The sequence below is a fragment of the Ornithorhynchus anatinus genome, chromosome X5 (genome assembly GCF_004115215.2).
Source record: "Ornithorhynchus anatinus isolate Pmale09 chromosome X5, mOrnAna1.pri.v4, whole genome shotgun sequence".
NCBI classification, from domain to species: domain Eukaryota; kingdom Metazoa; phylum Chordata; class Mammalia; order Monotremata; family Ornithorhynchidae; genus Ornithorhynchus; species Ornithorhynchus anatinus.
The window spans coordinates 6663867-6682795 of NC_041753.1; the positions used below are offsets into that span (position 1 = coordinate 6663867).

General features: G+C 65.2%; 1 protein-coding gene across 1 annotated transcript in view; it reads right to left on the bottom strand.

The window, feature by feature from the left end:
• DNAH2 (dynein axonemal heavy chain 2) overlaps positions 1–18929 on the bottom strand; it is a 105735-nt gene that overhangs the window by 32525 nt on the left and 54281 nt on the right. The window contains 19 exon segments of the mRNA XM_029055983.1: positions 88–276; positions 1665–1769; positions 4690–4914; positions 5015–5213; positions 6959–7050; positions 7273–7425; positions 8135–8293; positions 8919–9056; positions 10792–10928; positions 11132–11249; positions 12070–12288; positions 12578–12703; positions 13621–13773; positions 14917–15044; positions 15144–15324; positions 16565–16754; positions 16847–16950; positions 17581–17769; positions 18792–18902. Of these exon segments, the coding sequence (XP_028911816.1) occupies positions 88–276; positions 1665–1769; positions 4690–4914; positions 5015–5213; positions 6959–7050; positions 7273–7425; positions 8135–8293; positions 8919–9056; positions 10792–10928; positions 11132–11249; positions 12070–12288; positions 12578–12703; positions 13621–13773; positions 14917–15044; positions 15144–15324; positions 16565–16754; positions 16847–16950; positions 17581–17769; positions 18792–18902 (2916 nt within the window).

The following is an 18929-nucleotide window of genomic DNA, read 5'->3' on the forward strand; positions in this document are numbered from 1 at the left end:
GTTCTGCCCGCCGGAGGAGTTCAAGAAATACCGTCGATGGGTGGACGGACGGTAGGGGGTTGGCGGGGCCGGACGGGGGGGCCCGACCTTGGAGATGTCCCGCATGTTGAAGAGGTAGTGAATCTTGGCGGGGGTGGGCAGGAAGCGCTGGACCACGGCGTTGTACACCTCCACCGTGGCCTCCGTCACCACGTTCCCGATGGGTTTCATCTCCTCTTCGAACTCCTGCAGCTTCTGGTTCATCATGGTGCCGAAGATGCGCCGGATCTGGGACTCCTACGGGGCGCGGGGGGAGAGGGGCCGGCCCGGGTCGGGGGGGGCGGGGGTCCCCCTCGGCGGCCCCACGCTCCGCGGAGACCGCCTCTCGGCCTCCTCGAGGCGGGCGGGGAACGCGGCCGCCCGCTCCGGCGGATCGGGCTCTCCCGAGCGCTCGGTACCGCGCCCCGGGGTGCTCGGTCGACACCGTCCACCGCGGGCGGAGAACGTGTCTCCCGACCCTGCCGGATCGGACTCGCCCGCGCCCTCGGCCCGGTGCCCGGCCCACAGCGGGCGCTCGACCGACCCCGTTCCGTCCGTAATAACAGTAATAATGACGTTGGCATCTGTTAAGGGCTCACTATGTGCCCAGCACTGTCCCGAGCGCTGGGGTAGACACGGGGGGCGGGGGGGGGGGGGCGGTTCAGGATGTCCCAGGTGGGGCTCACGGCCTTCATCCCCGTTTTACGGATGAGGTAGCCGAGGCACGGAGAAGTGAAGCGACTCGCCCGCAGTCACACATCTGACAGGTGGCGGGGTTGGGATTCGAACTCATGACCCCCGACTCCAAAGTATCCATCGTTCGCCTGAGCCCGGGCTTTGGAGTCCGGGGTCCCGGGTTCCAGTGCCGGCTCTGCCCCTCGTCAGCCGCGTGACCGTGGGCGAGTCACTTCGCTTCTCCCGGCCTCAGTTCCCTCGTCTGGAAAATGGGGTTGAAGACCGGGAGCCCGGCGCGGGACGGCCCGATGACCCCGTATCACCCCGGGCGCTTAGAACGGCGCTCTGCACACAATAATGGCATTCGTTAAGCGCTTACTATGTGCAGAGCACCGTTCTGAGCGCCGGGGGATACAGAGTGATCGGGCTGTCCCACGTGGGGCTCACAGTTTTAACTCCCATTTTACAGATGAGGTCACTGAGGCCCAGAGAAGTGAAGTGACTTGCCCAGAGGCACACAGCAGGCAAGCGGCGGGGCGGGATTAGAACCCATGACCTGGGACTCCCAAACCAGGGCTCCTTCCACTAACCCGAGTAAGCGCTCAACAAACGCCGACGCTATTAGCATCGTCGCTCCGTCAACGTCCGTCTCCCGGTGGCCTGTGAACTCCCTCGGGGCAGGGAGCGTGCACACCGACTCTACAGTGGCGGACTCTCCCCAGTGCCTAGCACAGGGCTGTGCGCGCAGCGCCCAAATACCATCAAATACCTCTCCTAGTCCCCACATCCATATCCATCCTCCATTTCTTTCCATTCTTTCTCCCAGGAGACCGGAGGCTCGTCGTGGGCGGCGGACGCGTCCGTCTGTTGTCCTGCCGCCCTCTCCCAAGCGCTCAGTCCAGTGCTCCGCACCCAGTGAGCGCTCAGCAAATACCCTGCAATGACGGCGGATGGCCCGCTCGCGTCCTCACCGTGGGGAAGGTCATGTTAATGAGGTTGAAGCGACTCTGGAGGCGGGGGGAGATGACCGTCCGGCCCCCTCCCGGGGGTCCCATGGCAGCCATCAGCAACATGTCCTGGAGGGAGGAGGGAGGGGGAGGGGGACATCACGAGAAGGGCGCTCGGTACAGCGCCCGACACGCCGGTAAGTGCTCAGATGCCGTCGAAGAGCAAGTACCGTTAAAAGACCACTAGAGCACCTTGAAAATACCGGTGATGTTTAATATACCCTTCCTGTTCACCCGTGAAGATCTTCGCGTTAACAATAACGATGATGATGTCGGTATTCGTTAAGCGCTTACTATGCGCAGAGCACCGTTCTAAGCGCTGGGGGAGACGCGGGGGATTCGGGTCGCCCCACGTGGGGCTCACGGTCTTCATCCCTATTTTGCAGATGAGGTAACCGAGGCTCAGAGAAGTGAAGTGACTCGCCCACGGTCACCCGGCTGACGGGTGGCCGATTCGAACCCGTGACCTCGGACTCCCGAGCACTGAGCCACGCTGCTTCTCTAGTGCGCCGTACCGGGCGCTGTGGTTGGTACCGGATCATCGGGCGGAGACGGTCTCGGGCCCACTCGGAGCTCCCGGCGTAGGGGGCCCGAGAGAAGGGGGATCGAATCCCCATTTTCCAGGTGAAGAAACTGAGGCCCGGAGACGTTAAGAGACTTGCCCCTCTAGACCGTCAGCTCTCTGTGGGCCGGGAACGCGTCCGTCGGCTGTTATGCTGTCCTCTCCCGAGCGCTTAGTGCAGCGCTCTGCACCCAGGAAGCGCTCACTAAATGTTTTGGGTTCTTTTTAGGATCACACAGGCGTCGATGGGCGGAGCCGGGATTAGAACCCGGATCCTCGGACTCCCGGTCCCGGGGTCCTCCCGCTAGGCCGCGAGGAGAGGGAAGGGAGAGAGGAGGAGAGGGAGGAAAGGAGGAAAGGGCAGGAGAAGGCAACGAAATCATGAAACTGCGGGGAGGAGGAGGAGGATGGGCCGAGAGACGGGGTGGAGCGGGCCGGGCTTGGGAGTCGGAGGTCATGGGTCCGAATCCCGGCTCCGCCACTCGTCAGCTGTGGGACTGTGGGCAAGTCACTTCGCTTCTCTGTGCCTCGGTTACCTCATCTGTCAAATGGGGATTAACTGGGAGCCTCACGCGGGACGACCCGATGACCCTGGATCTCCCCCCGGCGCTTAGGACAGCGCCGGGCACACGGTAAGCGCTTAACAAACACCAACATTATTATTATTATAAGAGGATCGATGGCAAGACGGCAGGCGGGCTAGCGGGAAGAGCGCGGGCCGGGGGGCGTCGGGGGGACCCGGGTTCCAACTCCCGCTCTGCCACTGGCCTGCTGTGTGACCTTAGGCAAGTCACTTTACTTCTCTGGGTGTCCGTTCCCCCATCTCTAAGACCGTGAGCCCCGTGGGGGACGGGGACCGGGTCCAACCAGATTAGCCGGTATCTACCCCGGCGCTCGGTACAGCGCCCGGCACATAGGAAGCGCTTAAGAGATACCATTTTGCAGAAGAGGGGGGAGCGGAGAGGAGGGAGGGGGAAACAGGGATGGAGAGGGAAGAAAGGTCTAAGACCAGGAGTCCCGTGCGGACGGGGACCGTGTCCGACCCGATCATCTCCTATCCACCCCAGTGAGGGACACGGTGCCTGGCGTACGATATCCACCCCGGCGCTCAGTACAGCGCCCGGCACGTGGTAAGCGCCTAACCAATAACCGCAGTTATCGTCCTCACTGTCACGCGCTTGGTAAATGCCACAGTTAAATCGGGAAGGTGGGCTTCCTCGAGGGCGGGGGATCGCGCCCCTCGGCCCCACCGCGTCGGACGCTCCCCGGGCCCGAGCCCAGTGCCCCGCACGGGGTCGGCGCTCGGCGGGAACCATTAACCCATCGCCGGATGGAGGGCCGAGCGGCCCGGGGCGGGCCCGGCCCGGCAGAGGGAAGCAGCCGAGCGAGCCGAGGGGCCGGGTCTCGGGGCCCGGGAGGCCCGAGGGGGCCCCGACCGAGTCCCCCGTCCGCACGGCCACAGCATCCCCGTGGCCCGGCGGCGCCGCCTCCCGTCTGTTGCCGTGGAGGTCGCCCCGGCAACAGGAAGCGGCTCGGCTCCCGGGACCGGCCGGCGCGGGGGGCGGGGGGGGTCCCCGGCCGCCGCCGGAGAGCAGAGGTTGGGGGAGAGGGGAGGCGGCGGGGGGCTCCCGGGGCCCCGAGGGGGCAGGAGGATGGGCCCGCCTTTAGAGGACACCCGGGGGCAGATCCGGGCAGCGGGGCCGTCGTCGCGGGAGAGGCGGGAGTCTCGGGGCACGGACGCAGCACGCCCAAGGTGGGGGAGGAGACTGGGGATTTGGACCCCTGGGTCCCCGGGAGTCAGGTCCCCGCAGCACATCTATCCGTGATTCGGTCGCTCATCTATCTACTTATCTATTTATTTATGCATATCAACGTCCCTCTCCCCCTCTAGACTCTGAGCTGGTTGAGGGCAGGGATTGTGTCCGTCTGTTATTCTCTTGTCCTGTCCCGAGTGCCCTGAACACAGTAAGCGCTCAGTAAATACGACCGAATAGACGAGCGAACGGACGGCGTCCACGGAGGGGAGTGGGGGGGCGGGGAACGGGAATATAATGGCGGCATTCATTAAGCGCCAACGACGTGCCAGGCCCGGAGTAAACGCGTTGAAATCGGATCGGCCCCAGGCCCGTTCCACCCGGGTCGAACGACAAGCGGGGTGCCGGTCCCGCGCTTACGCCGGGCCTCGCGCCGCGGCGGTCGCAACGGGAATCGGATCGGACCCCGTCCCCGTCCCTCGCGGGGCGGCCTGGGTTCCGTTCCCGGCCCCGCCACTTCGCTCTTCTGGCCTCGGTTCCCTCCACGAGGGCTGGGACTGGACCGCCCCTCGGCCCCCGGGGTCGGCACCGCTCCCCTCCCTCCGTCCCTCCGTCCGTCCCCCCGGGGGCCGGCCGGCCTCCGCCGGGGGGGGGGGGGGTGCCCCGCGCTCACCCGGATGTACTTGACGGCCTGCTTCTCGCGGTCGTACCAGAAGCCGTAGTCGATCCAGAGGCGCAGCAGCTCCAGGGGCGGCTGGGAGCCGAAGGCGTCCTTGGCCGGCATGTTCAGGTCGTCCATGAAGGTGACCATGCTCTTGCCCCCGACGGGCACGTAGATCCCCTTGGTGCGCTTCTCCACCCGGCTTTCTATGATGTTCTGCACGTTGCTGGACGTGGTCTGGGGGGCGGCGGGGAGAGAGAGGCGGGCGTGGATCCCGGGGGGGGCCGGGGGCGGCGGGGAGAGCGGGCGGCGGCGGCCCCCGGCCCCCGAGACTGACCTGGGCCGACATGTTGACGACGAGCACCGCCCACTGGACCGGGGGCAGGGCCTGCAGGACGCTCTGGGCGACGGACGTCTTGCCGGTGCCCACGGGCCCCACCAGCAGGATGGGGATCTTGCTGGACACCAGAGCGCCGACCAGGTAGTTGTACCTCACCGTGTCCACCGTGGGCACGACGATCTTGTAGAACGGGGCGCTGCGGGGGGACCCGACGCTCGGGTAGGCGCTCGGCCCCCCCCGGACCCGGAGCTCGGCCCGGGCGGGCCGCCGCGTCGCCGCGGTGCTCCGCGCGCGGGAGGCGTCGGGTAGATCGTGACGATCGCGATTTTATCGCGATCACGTTCTAGGGGGCTACGAGGCGATCGGGTTGTCCCACGGGGAGCTCACGGTCTCCGTCGCGATTTTTATCGCGATCACGTCGCCTCGCTTCGGTCCGTCCGTCTCCCCCGGTTAGACCGAGGGCCCGCCGCTGGGCGGGGACGGTCTCTGTCTGTTGCCGAACTGTCCATTCCAAGCGCTTAGTACGGCGCTCTGCGCGTAGTGGGCGCTCAATAAATACTACCGAATGAATGAATGCCATTCGCGGATGGGTCGATTAACCGCTATCTGGCTAATAATAATAAGGGGATCCGGGCCCGGCCGCCGGCCCCCCTCCCCCCCCCGCCCCCCCGCACCCACCTCCCCCGGCCAGCCTTCGCCCTTCTGGGGCGTCGGGGCCTCTTCACGGTTACTTTGGGCCCCGGATCCCTTCCGTCCCCGCCCCGGATGGGACTCGTTCATTCGATCGGATCTGTGGAGCGCTCGCTGGCCGCACAGCGCCGTACTAAGCACTTGGGAGAGTACAGTACGACAACAATCGGCGACGTCCCCTGCCCGTAACGGGCCGACGAAGGTAGAGGGCCCGACTCCAAGAGCGTGCCGTCTCCCCGCCCCTCCCCTGCCCCGATTCTCAGGACACCCCCCGACCGCCCCCGACTCTCCTAGCGACTCCAGCCCCAACCGTGTCACTTGGCGTCTCTGGGCCTCGGTGACCTCATCCGGAAAATGGGGATGAAGACCGTGAGCCCCACGTGGGACGACCCGATCACCCCGTACCTACCCCAGCGCTTAGAACAGCGCTCTGCACGTAGGAAGCGCTCAACGAATGCCGACATTATCATCATTGTTATTCGTCCGGGCCTCAGTGTCCTCGCCTGTAAAACGGGCACTCAATCCCTGTTCTCCGTTCCCCTTAGGCTATGAGCCCCATAATAATAATAATAATGAGTAATTATGGTGTTTATTACACGCTATGTGCCAAGCACTGGTTTAACGACGATAGTGACGTTGGCATCCGTTCGGCGCTTACCGTGTGCCGAGCACCGTTCCAAGCGCCGGGGTGGACACAGGGGAATCGGGTCGTCCCACGTGGGGCTCACGGTCCTGATCCCCATTTTGCAGATGAGGGAACCGAGGCACCGAGAAGTTAAGTGACTTGCCCAGAGTCACACAGCTGACAGGCGGCCGAGCCGGCATTCGAACCCGCGACCTCTGACTCCGAAGCCCGGGCTCCTTCCACCGAGCCGCGCCGTTTAAGCGCCGGGGCGGACGCTAGTCAGTCGGGTCCGACACAGTCCCCGTCCCGCATGCGGCTCCCGGTCTTATCTGCCGTTTTCCAGACGAGGGCACTGAGGCCCAGGGAATGATAACGTTGGCGTCCGTCGGGCGCTTACTACGTGCAGAGCACTGTTCTAAGCGCCGGGGGGAGTACGAGGTGATCGGGTCGCCCCGCGCGGGGCTCCCCGTCCTCATCCCCGTTTTCCAGATGAGGTCGCCGAGGCCCAGAGAAGCGAAGCGACCTGCCCGGAGTCACACAGCCGACGGGCGGCGGGGCGGGGATTCGAACCCAGAGGAGCGAAGTGATTTGTCTGGGGTCCTCCGCCCCCCCCCCCCAACACTCACTTGGCCGGGTAACGCCAGCTCTTGGGGAGCTTCTCCTCAAAGGGTACCCAGCTCTTCAGTTTGGGGTCCACGAAGTAGTCGTACACCGAGTCCTGGAGGGAGGGGAGTTGGTCAGGCACAACCCCGCGAACACCAGCGGCCTCCCGCCCCTCCCCGGGGGGGCGTGAGTTGGGAGACGGGGAAGGGAGGGGTGGGTCGGGACCCCCGAGTCCCACCGCGGGGGCAGGAAGGGGACGGTCGGGGGCCTGGGGGTCCGTCCCTCCGCCCCGGGCCCGGCTGGGGGAGTCGGGACGGGGGCGGGGGGACCCCCCGACCTTGTTGGGAAAAGACCCCTCCGTCTCCCGCAGGAAGCCGTCCATCTTCTTGCGGCCGTCCTCGTCCACCGAGGCGCACACCGACCAGATCATGCTGAACACAAAGATCAGCTCCACCATGCTGGCGTAGCGGTCCACGTCCGCCGGATTGACCTGGGCGGCAAACGGACCCGGCGGTCGACCCTCGCTGTTTACCGAGCGCCGACGGCGCGCGGCCCGCCGGACCGGCCGCTCCGGGGGGGCGCGATACAACGCGGGCGGGGAACGTGTCTACGGCTCGGTCGCGGCGCGCTCTCCCAAGCGCTTGATCCGGTGCTCCGCGCACGGTCAGCACACGACAGATACTGGGGATAGCGGGCAGGGAACGTGTCCACCAACTCTCCCAAGTGCTTAGCACGGCGTTCTACGGTCAGCGCTCAGTGAATATCGCCGATCGACGGATTCCCTATCGATCAAAGCCAGGGAGGGTGGGGGGAGTTGCCCCCCCCCCCCCGCATAAAAATAATACGAATCGCGGTATCTCTCAAGAGCTTACCTCGTGCTGGGCACCGTACTAAGCACTGGGGCGGACACAAGCGAATCAGACCGGGCGCGGTCCCCGTCCCACGTGGGACTCACAGTCTCCGTCTCCATTGTACAGATGAAGTAACCGAGGACGGAGAAGTGACTTGCCCGAGGTCACACCGGAGCCGAGCGGGGGAGCCGGGATTAGAACCCGTGACCCTCTCTCTCTCTCTCTCTCTCTCTCTCTACGGGAGGCCCAGGCGGGCTTCCGGGGCCACGGCCCCGACCCCGGCTCCGTCCCGGCCGAGGTCGGGGAGGGGGGAGGAGGGACCGGAGGGGGTCTTCTGGCTCTCCGTACCCCATTCTCGGGCGTGGCTAGAGCGGAGTAGAGCTTGCAGAGGGCGATGATCCCGCTGTATTCGGCAACGGGCACCAACTCCTGGCAGTTCTCCCTCTTGAAGGTCAGGATCTTGTCGATGAACTTGTCGAACATGTGCCGGAGGGTCTCCGCCTCCCCCTGGGGACCCGCGGATTCGCGAAGCGTTCCGTGGTCTTCCCTTTATCCGTGCCCCGGCCCGCCCCGGCGTCCGTAGCAGTCGTCGTTTCTATTACCGTGGGGCCCCCCGCCCCCCCCCCCCCCCCCGGACTGCGAGCTCGTTGTGGGCTCACGGTGATTACGTTGCCTCGTTTTTGTCCGTCTGTCTCCCCCGATTAATGATGCTGGTATCTGTTAAGCGCTCACTACGTGCAGAGCGCCGTTCTGAGCGCTGGGGTAGATACAGGGTGATCGGGTTGTCCCACGTGAGGCTCACGATCCTCACCCCCCATTTTACCGATTAGACCGTGAGCCCGTCACCGGGCGGGGGTCGCCTCTATCTGTTGCCCCGTTGTCCGTTCCAAGCGCTCAGTCCGGTGCTCTGCCCACAGTGGGCGCTCAATAAATACGACCGAGCGAACGAATGAGTGAACGTGGGCAAGGAACGTGTCCGTCGCACTCTCCGGAGCGCTCGCTACAGCGCTCCGCACGCGGAAGGCGCTCGACGAATACGATCGAATGGACGAACGGACGAACGGGGGCCACCACGGCGGGGGAAGGGGCTAGGGGTCCCGGCTGCCCCCCGCCCCCCCGCCGGGCTCAGCACCTTGGGCCGCTTCTCGATCCAGGACCGGACGTAGGGTTTCCAGCCGAGGTCGGAGTAGTCGGCGTAGACCATCCCGCAGCGCGACACCGTGGCCGGAGACGCCACCGCCAGGTTCTCCACTTCGAAGAGCAGGGACACCTGAGGGGAGCCCCGGTCACAGCCCGATCCCGATCCCAGAACCCGGGACGCTCGGCAGAGACACCCGACGGGGGCCTCGGTCGCGCCCCGGCCCCGAACCCGGGACGCGGGACACCCGACGGGGGCCCCGGACGCAGCTGATCCCAAACCCGGAGCCCGGGGGCCTCGCCCCACGTTCGTCCAGTCATCCGATCGTATTTATTGAGCGCTTACTGTGTGCGGAGCGCTGTACTGAGCATCCGCGAAAGTACGATACAACTGTAAACGGAGACATATTCCCCGCCCGCGACGACCTGAGCTCCCCCTGCCTCCTACAGGCCCCTGGGGCTTCCCTCCTATGCCCCCCTTTCCTTTTCTCCCACTCCCTCCGTTCATTCATTCATTCCCTCGGTCGTATTTATTGAGCGCTTCCTGAGCGCAGAGCACTGTACTGAGCGTTTGGAAACTACAATTCTGCAATAAAGAGAGACGATCCCCGCCCACAGCGGGCTCACGGTCTAGAGGGACTAGCCCTTCTGCGTCATCCTGACTCGCTCCCTTTATTCACCGGCCCCTCCGGCCCCGCAGCGCCTACGTCCGTCTCCGTCGTTTCTTTATTTCTCTTCGCGTCTGCCTTCCCTTCTAGACCGTGAGCTCGTCGTGGGCAGGGGACATGCGCGTTTATCACTCTGCGGGACTCTCCAGAGCGCTTAGCACCGTGCTCCGCCCACAACAGGTGCTCGGTAAATACGATCGATGGGCTGACTGGGGCCAGGCATCTTCTCCGATCCATCGGCCGTATTTATTGAGCGCTTACCGCGTGCGGGGCATTGAACTAAGCACCCGGGGGAGTCCGAAACAACATTCCCTGCCCATAACGAGCTTACGGTCTACAGAGGGAAACCCCCCTCTAGAAATCCCACGCCAAACTCCCACCTTCTGCCCCGTCGATCGGTCGCGTCTGGCAGGCGCTTTCTGTGCGCGGGGCACTTGGGAGACTACGAGACGACAGAGTCGGCGGACACGCCCCCCCCCGCCCACAGGGAGCTGACGGTCGAGGAGGGGGAGACAGACGTGGGCATGAATGAATAGATAACGGACGCGGGCGGAAGTGCCGCGGGCCCGGTCAGGGAAGGCCTCCTGGAGGAGATGGGATTTTAATAAATCTTTGAAGGTGGGGGAGAGCGGCGGTCTCTCAGAAGGACCTGGGTTCTAATCCCAACTCCACCACTTGTCTGCTGCCCGACCGTGGGCAACGGACTCCGCTTCCCTGGGCCTCGGTTCCCTCATCTGTAAAACGGGGATTCAGAGCGGGAGCCCCGTGTGGGAGAGGGATCGTGTCCAACCTTATCAGCGTGTTATTTTTTACCCCAGCTCCCGTACGCTGCCGGGCACGGAGTGAGCGCGTCACAAAGACCATAAAGAAAGAAAACCGATTGGCCAGTCAGTCAGCCCTCGCCCCCACGCCTACTCGGGCACGGAGATGAGCTCGTGTCTCCCCCAGAGCTTAGCTCGGTGCCTGGCGCATAGTAAGCGCTTACCAAATACCATAAAAAAAGAAATTCAGTCAGTCGACCACTCAGTCATCCCTCGCCCCCACGCCCGCTCGGGCACGGCGATGAGCTTGTCCCCCCCCCCCCCGCCCCCAGCGTTTCGTACGGTGCCTGGCACACGGTAAGCGCTTAAGGAATACCATTAAAAAATAAAAGAATCGGTCGAAATCAGTCAACCGACGGGTCAGCCGTTGCCCCCGCACCTGTTCGGGCATGGAAATGCGCTCCCCGTTGATCAGCGTCAGCACTTTGTTGTCGTCCATGACGGAGTTCATGCTTTCGATCCAGAGCGTGTCCACGGGGCCGTCGAACAGGATCCACTTTTCATCGGGCTTCTCGTCTTGGGGGTGGTGGAGCCGGGTCGGGACTCCCGACCCCCCCACCCCGGCTCCGCCCCGCTCCCCCGCCCCCCTCTCACCCGCCAACCCTCCCACCCCCACCCCCCTTCCACTCCTCCCAGGGAATCGGCGGGCCTGACTCCCCCGGTCCCCTCCTCCGCTCACAGGGCCCGCGGAGACGGGGCCCCGGGCCTCGCCCGGGTACCTGAACACGCGGTCCGCATGACGTTGGACAGGATCCCGTCCGTCCACTCTCCGCTGCTCAGGTCATATTCTCCGTACAGCTCCCCCAGGGACAAGGCCTTTGGGTTCAGGGGATACTCCTGGGGGAAAGAGGGGATGGAGGACGGGCACGGATCCCCGCTCCAGGCTGACAGCCGGGGTCCGCCCCGCCCCCGACACCCGCGGGGACCCCAGACCTCCCCTGGATCCGTTCATTCGCTCAGTCGTATCTGCCGAGCGCTTACAGCGTGCAGGGCACCGGACTAAGTGCTGGGGAGAGGACGGTAGAACAATAAAGAGGCATTCCCCGCCCACGAAGAGCTTACTGGAAGTCTCGAGGGGAAGACAGACATCAATATAAATCAATCGACGACGGATACGGACGTGAGCGCTGTGGGGCCGGGGGGGGGGGGGGGGGCGTGACCCGAGGGGGCAGACCAGGGTGACGCGGAAGGGAGAGGAGGGTTTGATCAGGGAAGGCCTCTTGGATGCAGTTGGCGGCATTTGGTAAGCGCCTGCTATACGCCATGCGCTCGGGTAAATGGCTACGCGAGGAGGAGGAGCGGCGTGGCGTGGCGGGTAGAGCACGGGCTCGGGAGTCAGCAGGTCGTGGGTTCTAATCCTGGCTAAGCCTCGCGCCCGCTCCGCGACCCGGGGCCGGTCGCTTCGCTTCTCCGGACCTCGGTTCCCGCCTCTGGAAAACGGGGACTGAGAGTGTGAGCCCCCCCGTGGACCCGATCCGCTTCGATCCACCCCGGGATTTAAAACGACTCCTGGCACGCGGTAAGCGCTTACCCGGTGCCCTCACTGTTATCATTACTATTACGATCACAGGGTGGGGGTCCCCCGTGCTCCCCTCCCTGGGAGCCCGGCCTCCTCGCCGCCCGCGGCCCCGTCCCTCCTCCCCCGACGCCCCCGCACCCTGACGAGGTTGAAGTTGGGGTCTCCCGCCCGGCAGAGGGCGGACATGACGGCCTGCAGGGTGCGCCACGTGACGCTCTTGCCACTGCCGGTGGTGCCCACGATCATGGTGGAGTGGCGGGAGTTCTTGGTCTCATACAGCTGGATGACCTTGTTCACCGCGAAGGTCGTCCGCTGCAGCCCCTCCTGCTCCATCTCCTGCTCGATGGTCTCCTTCAGCTGATGACGAAGATCACCGTGACGGCGGTGTCCGGCGCTCATCACGTACCCGGCGGCTGGACACGGTCCCTGCCCCGCACGGGGCTCACGGTCTCAATCCCCACATTCCGGATGAGGGGACCGAGGCCCAGAGGAGTGAGGTGACTCGCCCAGGCGGCGGATCGGAGACCAGACCTACTGACTCCCGAGCCCATGCACTATGCCGCGCTGCTTCTCTCGGAGAGGGCTCCGAAGGGGGAAGGGCAGGGGTCCCCCAGGGAGCGGGGAGGGGGGGGGGGGCGCCGGGCACCTTGCCATAGTCGATCACGGGCAGCTCGATGCCCGGGAACAGGTCCTGCACGATGGCGTTGAAGAGCGGCACGTCCCCCGACGTGAGCTTGGCAAGATTCATGTCGCGCATAGACAGCAGCAGAACCTGGGGAGGAGCGAGCGGCAGCGGGAGAGGGCGGAGGGGAAGGGGGCATTTACTGAGCGCTTACTGTGTGCAGAGCACTGTACGAAGCGCTTGGAAAACACGAAATTCGGCACCAAATAGAGACAATCAGGAGGAGGGAGAGAAGGAGTGAGCTGAGGAGGAGGAGGGAGATGAGGAGGAGAAAGATGAGGGAAAGAAGGAAGGAGATGAGGAGGAGGCAGATGAGGAGGAGGAGGAGGAAGATGAAAGGGAGGAAAAGGGAGAGGAGGAGGAAGAGAGAGATGAGGAGGGAGATGAGGAGGAGAGAGATGAGGGAGAGAAGGAAGGAGATGAGGAGGAAGGAGATGAGGAGGAGGAGGAGGGAGATGAGGAGAGAGATGAGGGAGAGAAGGAGAGAGAAGGAGGGAGATGAGGAGGAAGAGCGAGATGAGGAGAAAGGAGATGAGGGAGAGAAGGAAGGAGATGAGGAGAAAGGAGGTGAGGAGGAAGCAGATGAGGAGGAGAGAGATGAGGGAGAGAAGGAAGGAGATGAGGAGGAAGGAGATGAGGAGGAGGAGGGAGATGAGGGAGAGAAGGAAAGAGAGGAGGAGGAGGGAGATGAGGAGGAGGAGGAGGAGGGAGATGAGGAGGAGGAAGAGGAGGAGGAGGAGGGAGAAGGGCCTTGTACTCCAGAGAACAGGGCCCAGAAGTTCCAGGAGGGACCCGGGAGAAGAATGGGGCCACAGAGTAAATCCCGGTGCAAGACTAAGGGGATGACTGGAAGCTCGCTGTGGGCAGCTTCCAGTGTGGCCACGCCGTTTTGCGCACGGCAAATGCTCGGTTAATAAAACCGACGGACTGACTGACTTGACCGAAGGGCTTCGGCGGGGGCAGGGGGCCGGGGCGGCCGGGGGCGGGGCCCGGGGAGCGGGACTCGCCTCCTCGTCGGTCAGGTCAGGGCGGAGGCGGCGCCTCTTGCCGGCGTAGCGGAGCAGGGAAGTGAGGGCCCGCAGGCCGAAGTCGTAGTGGTCCTGTCGGGACAGTTGTTGCACCGCCAGCGAGTACAGCGTGTACACCTTCTTGGCCAGCAGCTAGTGACAGCGGGGGGCGGGATGGAGGTCGAGCCGGGGAACCGCCCTGGAAGTCCTCCCCCGGCCCCCACCCCTTCTTCCGTGCGCTGTCGGCGAGGCATTCCTTCGATCGGATTTTTTGAGCGCCTACTGTGTGCAGAGCGCCGGACGGAGCGTTTGGGGGAGTACAACAGAACAATAAACAGACACATCCCCTGCCCGCCGTGAGCCTAGAGTGCGGAGGACGAATCTACGGTCTAGAAGCCCCAACTATGTGTCAAACACTCTTCTAAGCGCCGGCGGAGGTCCAGAACCATGAGGTCCGACACGGTCCCTCTCCCACACGGGGCTCACAGTCTAAGGCGGAGGGAGAACAAGGCATCGAATTCCCATTTCGCGGGTGAGGAAGATGAGGCCCGGAGAAGTGGAGTGACTTGCCCCAGGATCTCACGGCGGGCAATCGGCGGAGCCGGGATTAGAACCCAGGTCCTCCGACGCCGAGGCCCCGGCTCTTTCCGCTAGGCCCCGCCGCTTCTCCGATCGCCCCTCCGCCCCCCCCCCCCCCCAACTCGGTGGCGCCGGACTCTCCCGGGTGCTCAGTCCAGCGCCCCGCGCCCCGTAGCTGCTCGATCCGTACCATCGATCCATCGGCCGTTGGGGCGGAAAGCCGTCGAGGGTAGGGGGCGGGGGGCAGAATGGAGGGGAGACCGTGAAGGACGGAGGAGGGGCGGGCGGGAGACGAGGCCGCGACGATACCGAGGGGGGTGGGGAGATGGGCGACGGCGGATGGGTCTCGACCCCAACTTCCCCACCTGGCGGGGGACGGCGGGCGAGGAGCCGCCCCGCTCTGAGCCTCAGTTTCCTCGCCTGTCAAAGGGGGGCGAGATACCCATCCTCCCTCCCCCTCAGACCGGGAGCCCCACGCGGGACGGGGCCCGGGCGCGGCCTGATGGTCCGGGTCGGGCCCGGCGCCCGGCACGAGGTGGGCGCTCGACGGAGACGCCGCTTGCCGACGCTCCTTCTGGGAAGGTGGGGGCGGAGGGCACTCGGGGAGGGGGCGGGGGGCGGGGGTCAGCGGACCTACGAGCGGGGGACGGGAAGACGGGGAGGCCACTCGGCCAGGGTCGGGCGTGAGGGACGGAAGCGGGGAGGGGGAGGTGGTACCTTGCAGTTGCTGAAACCTTCCCCGAAGAGGATGATCTCAGCGATGAGGGTGGAGTCCGGCACCACCATGGAAATGGGGCGGAACATGGACTTGAGGTTGTCGGGGAGCTCGGTGCGGCCGGCGTAACCTGCGGCGGAGTCCCGTCCTCAGGCCCCGCCCGCCGGCCGGCGCCCCCTTCCTCCCCGTCAGCCCCGGCCCCTTCCGTCCCCCCCGCCCCCCAACTCGCCAGGGTTCATGGTGATGAAGATCCCACAGGACCAGACCAGGTTGATCTCGAAGCCCTCGAAGAAGAAACGGGTGAGGCCGGAGGCCAGGGCGGACAGGATGGACAGGATCTGCTGGGCCACCACCGACAGGACCTCGACGTTGATGCGGTTGAATTCGTCGAAGCAGCCCCAGGCCCCCGTCTGCAGGAGGGAGGGAGGGAGGGGTGAGGGGACGAGGGGAGGACGCCTCCCCACTCCCGGGGGACGGACCGGGGAGGAGCCTCGGAGAGGGACGGCGGCCGAGAAGCGCCGCGGCCTAGCGGACGGAGCCCGGGTCCGGGAGGCGGAGGGCCCGGGTCCTGATCCCGGCTCCGCCGCCCGCCCGCTGCGTGGCCTCGGGCGAGTCGCTTCCCCGTGCCTCGGTTCCCTCGTCTGTAAAATGGGGGATTAAGACCGTGAGCCCCACGTGGGACGGGGACCGGATTCAAAGCGATTATCTTCCCCAGACTCGGTACGGTGCCCGGCCCGTTCATTCGACAGAATTTAGTGAGCGCTTACTACGTGCGGAGCACCGGACTGAGCGCTTGGAACGGACGGGTCGGTGACGGACAGAGACGGTCCCCGCCCTCTGCCGGGCTCACGGTCTAATCGGGGGAGACGGACGGACGGGAACGACGGCGATAAACGGGATCGAGGGGAAGAACACGTCGTTAAAACAACAGCGGATAAATCGAATCAGGGCGACGTACATCTCGTTAACAAAATACACAGGGCGATGAAGATACGTACAGGTGAGCGGACGAGCACGGCGCCGAGGGGATGGGACGGGAGGGGGGGAGGAGGAGAGGGAGGTGGGGAGAAGAGGGTTTAGCTGCGGAGAGGTGAAGGGGGGGTAGAGGGAGCAGAGGGCCAAGGGGAGCTCAGCGTGGGAAGGCCTCTCGGAGGAGGTGAGCTTCAGGTAGGGTTTCGAAGAGGGGAAGAGAATGAGTTCGGCGGAGGCGAGGAGGGAGGGCGTGCCGGGAGGACGCGGCCCGGGGGTCGACGGCGGGACGGGCGAGGACGGGGGCCGGCGAGGAGGCGGGCGGCGGGGGAGCGGAGCGTGCGGGCCGGGCGGTGGAGAGAGAGAAGGGAGGAGGGGTAGGAGGGGGCGAGGTGAGGGACGGCCTCGAAGCCCAGAGTGAGAAAGGTAAGGACTAAACGGATACCATAGACGAATTAACCGGTATCCACCCCGGCGCTTGGGACAGTGCCCGGCTCCCGGTAAGCGCTTAACGAAGCGGCAAACAGATCAGCGTGTCTCTACCCCGGCACACGTAGTAAGCGCTTGACAGATAGCAGAAAAAAAGCCAAAAGATTAAGAAATCGACGCCAGTTTCCCGGCGGCGGGGGCGGATTCGGGTCGGGGGGGGCGGGGGGAGGAGGGAAGGGTGGGGCTTCCCACCTGGGCCAGACCGGCATACATGCGCCCCATGGACTTGTAGTCGAGGCCTTCGGAGCAGTTGACCACGATGACGTACGTGCCCATCGCCTTGCCCAGGTCCTTCACCGTCTCCGTCTTGCCCGTGCCCGCCGGGCCCTTGGGCGACCCGCCGCGGTGCAGGTGGAGGGCCGTGGTCAGGGTCATGAAGCACCTTGGGGGGGGGGTCGCGGGGGGGGGGGTGTCAGACTCCCGGAAGCCGGGCCGGGGTCCCGCCCCCGCGGCCCGCCCCCTCGCCGGGCACACCTGTCGGTCAGAGGAGTGATGACCAGCCGGCCGGAGTTGCCCAGGTACTCGTAACCGTACTGGAACTGCGTGTTGGTCTGACGGATCACGCAGTCGTCCACGTCCTAGCGGGGTCCGAGACGGGCGAGGTCGACGGCCGGCCGGGCGCAGGGGCGACCGCGAGAGGGCGAGGGACGGGGCGGCCGGGGAAGTTCCCGAATTAGGGGCAGGAGAGGGGGAGGATCAAACCGTCCCTCGACGGTGTCCCTCGAGCGCTGCCCGGGTGCGGAGCACCGGACCGAGCGCTCGGGAGAGGAAGTCGGCGGACACGTCCCTCGCCCGCAAGGCAGCGTGGCTCAGTGGGAAGAGCCCGGGCTTGGGAGTCAGAGGTCACGGGTTCGAATCCCGGCTCCGCCTCCCGTCAGCTGTGTGACTGTGCTAAGTCGCTTCGCTTCTCTGGGCCTCAGTTACCCCATCGGTAAAACGGGGATGAAGACCGTGAGCCCCACGCGGGACGACCTGATTACGCCGTATCTACGCCAGCGCTCAGAACGGCGCTCCGCACGGAGTAAGCGCTTAACAGATACCGACTCTGGTATCATCATCATCACTGACTCCGTCGCACTGTCCTCTCCCAAGCGCTCAGCGCCCGGGAAGCGCTCGGTAAATACCGGCGACTGATCGCTTAGAGACGGGGTGAGGGATTGGGGGAGGCGGCGCCCGGGCCGGGGTGACGGGGGGCCCGTGGACGGCACCTTCTCCCAGTAGAGGCGGAGCTGGCTGAGCCACTCGAAGGAGTTGACGTCCACGAGGCCGCTCCTGTACAGTTTGTCGAGCACATCCCGGGCGTGGATTTCCACGGTCACCAGAGCCACCATCTTCAGCCGCAGTATCTTGATCAGGTTACCGCGGATCGCTTCCGAGTACTTGTTCAACATCGACGCCTGGGCACGAAACCGGGAAGGGGACAGGGCGCGCGACCCGGCAGAGGGGACTCGAGGCGGCCCGGCCCTCCCCGACCCCGCCTCCGGCCTCAACGTCGCCCTCCACTTTCCGGTTCTTAGGCAACTGTAATTCCGACGGCCACGTCGCCGCTACTAAAGACGGTCCCGGGCTGACCTCTGACCCCAGCCTCAGCCCCGTCCCTTATCTCGACCCCAGTGCCAACTGCATCTCTAACCCCATTTCATCCCTAACCACAGTTCCAGCCTCACCCCCCGACCCCAGCCCCATCTCTCACCCCATCCCGAACCCCGTCTCCACTCTCCGCTTCACCCCGGCTCCGTCTCGAGTCCCTTCCCGGTCCCGATCCTCCCCCCGTTCCTACTGTGAGTTCTACCCCGACCCATCTCGACCCCGATCCCTCAGTGGCATTCACCGGGCCCCGGCTGCGGGCGGAGAACCGTACCGAGGATTTGGGAGACGACGGCACCACGGAGTCGGTAGCGACGTTCCCGTCCCGCGGTGCCCCCGATGCAGCCTCGACCTGCCCCCTCATCTCGCTGCTCTCCTGCTCCCACCCGGCCCGCACCTTCGCTCCTCCGGTGCCAACTCTCTCGCCGTCCCTCCACCTCATCCTGCCCCTCGCCCGCCTCCCGCCTCGGGCCTGGAACTCCCTTTCCCTTCCGTGTCCGACAGACCACCGCTCGCCTCGCCTTCGAAACCTTACGGAAGGCCCGTCTCCTCCGAGAGGCCTTCCCCGACTGAGCTCTCGTTTCCTCTTCCCCTACTCCCTTCTGCATCGCCCTCGCGCTCAGATCCGCGCCCTTGCCGGGCCCCTCCCTCAGCCCCACAGCACTCGTGTCCGGATCGGGAACACACCTGCCGGATCGGTTTTACTGGACTCTTCCAAGGGTTTAGTCCAGTGGCCCGCACACAGTGAGCGCTCGATAAATTACGGCCGACCGATGGATTGACTCCGGCTCTAACCCCATCCTCCCCGCAACCCGACTGGCCCGGATCTCACCTGCTTCTTCTTCATGACTCTGAGAATCTTCTTATCCCCTCGCTCCTTAGACATCTGCAGACACCTGGTCACGTCGGCCGTCCACTGGATCTGACTGGCGGTGATCACCATCTGCGGTTCGAGGTCGTCACGGGGGGC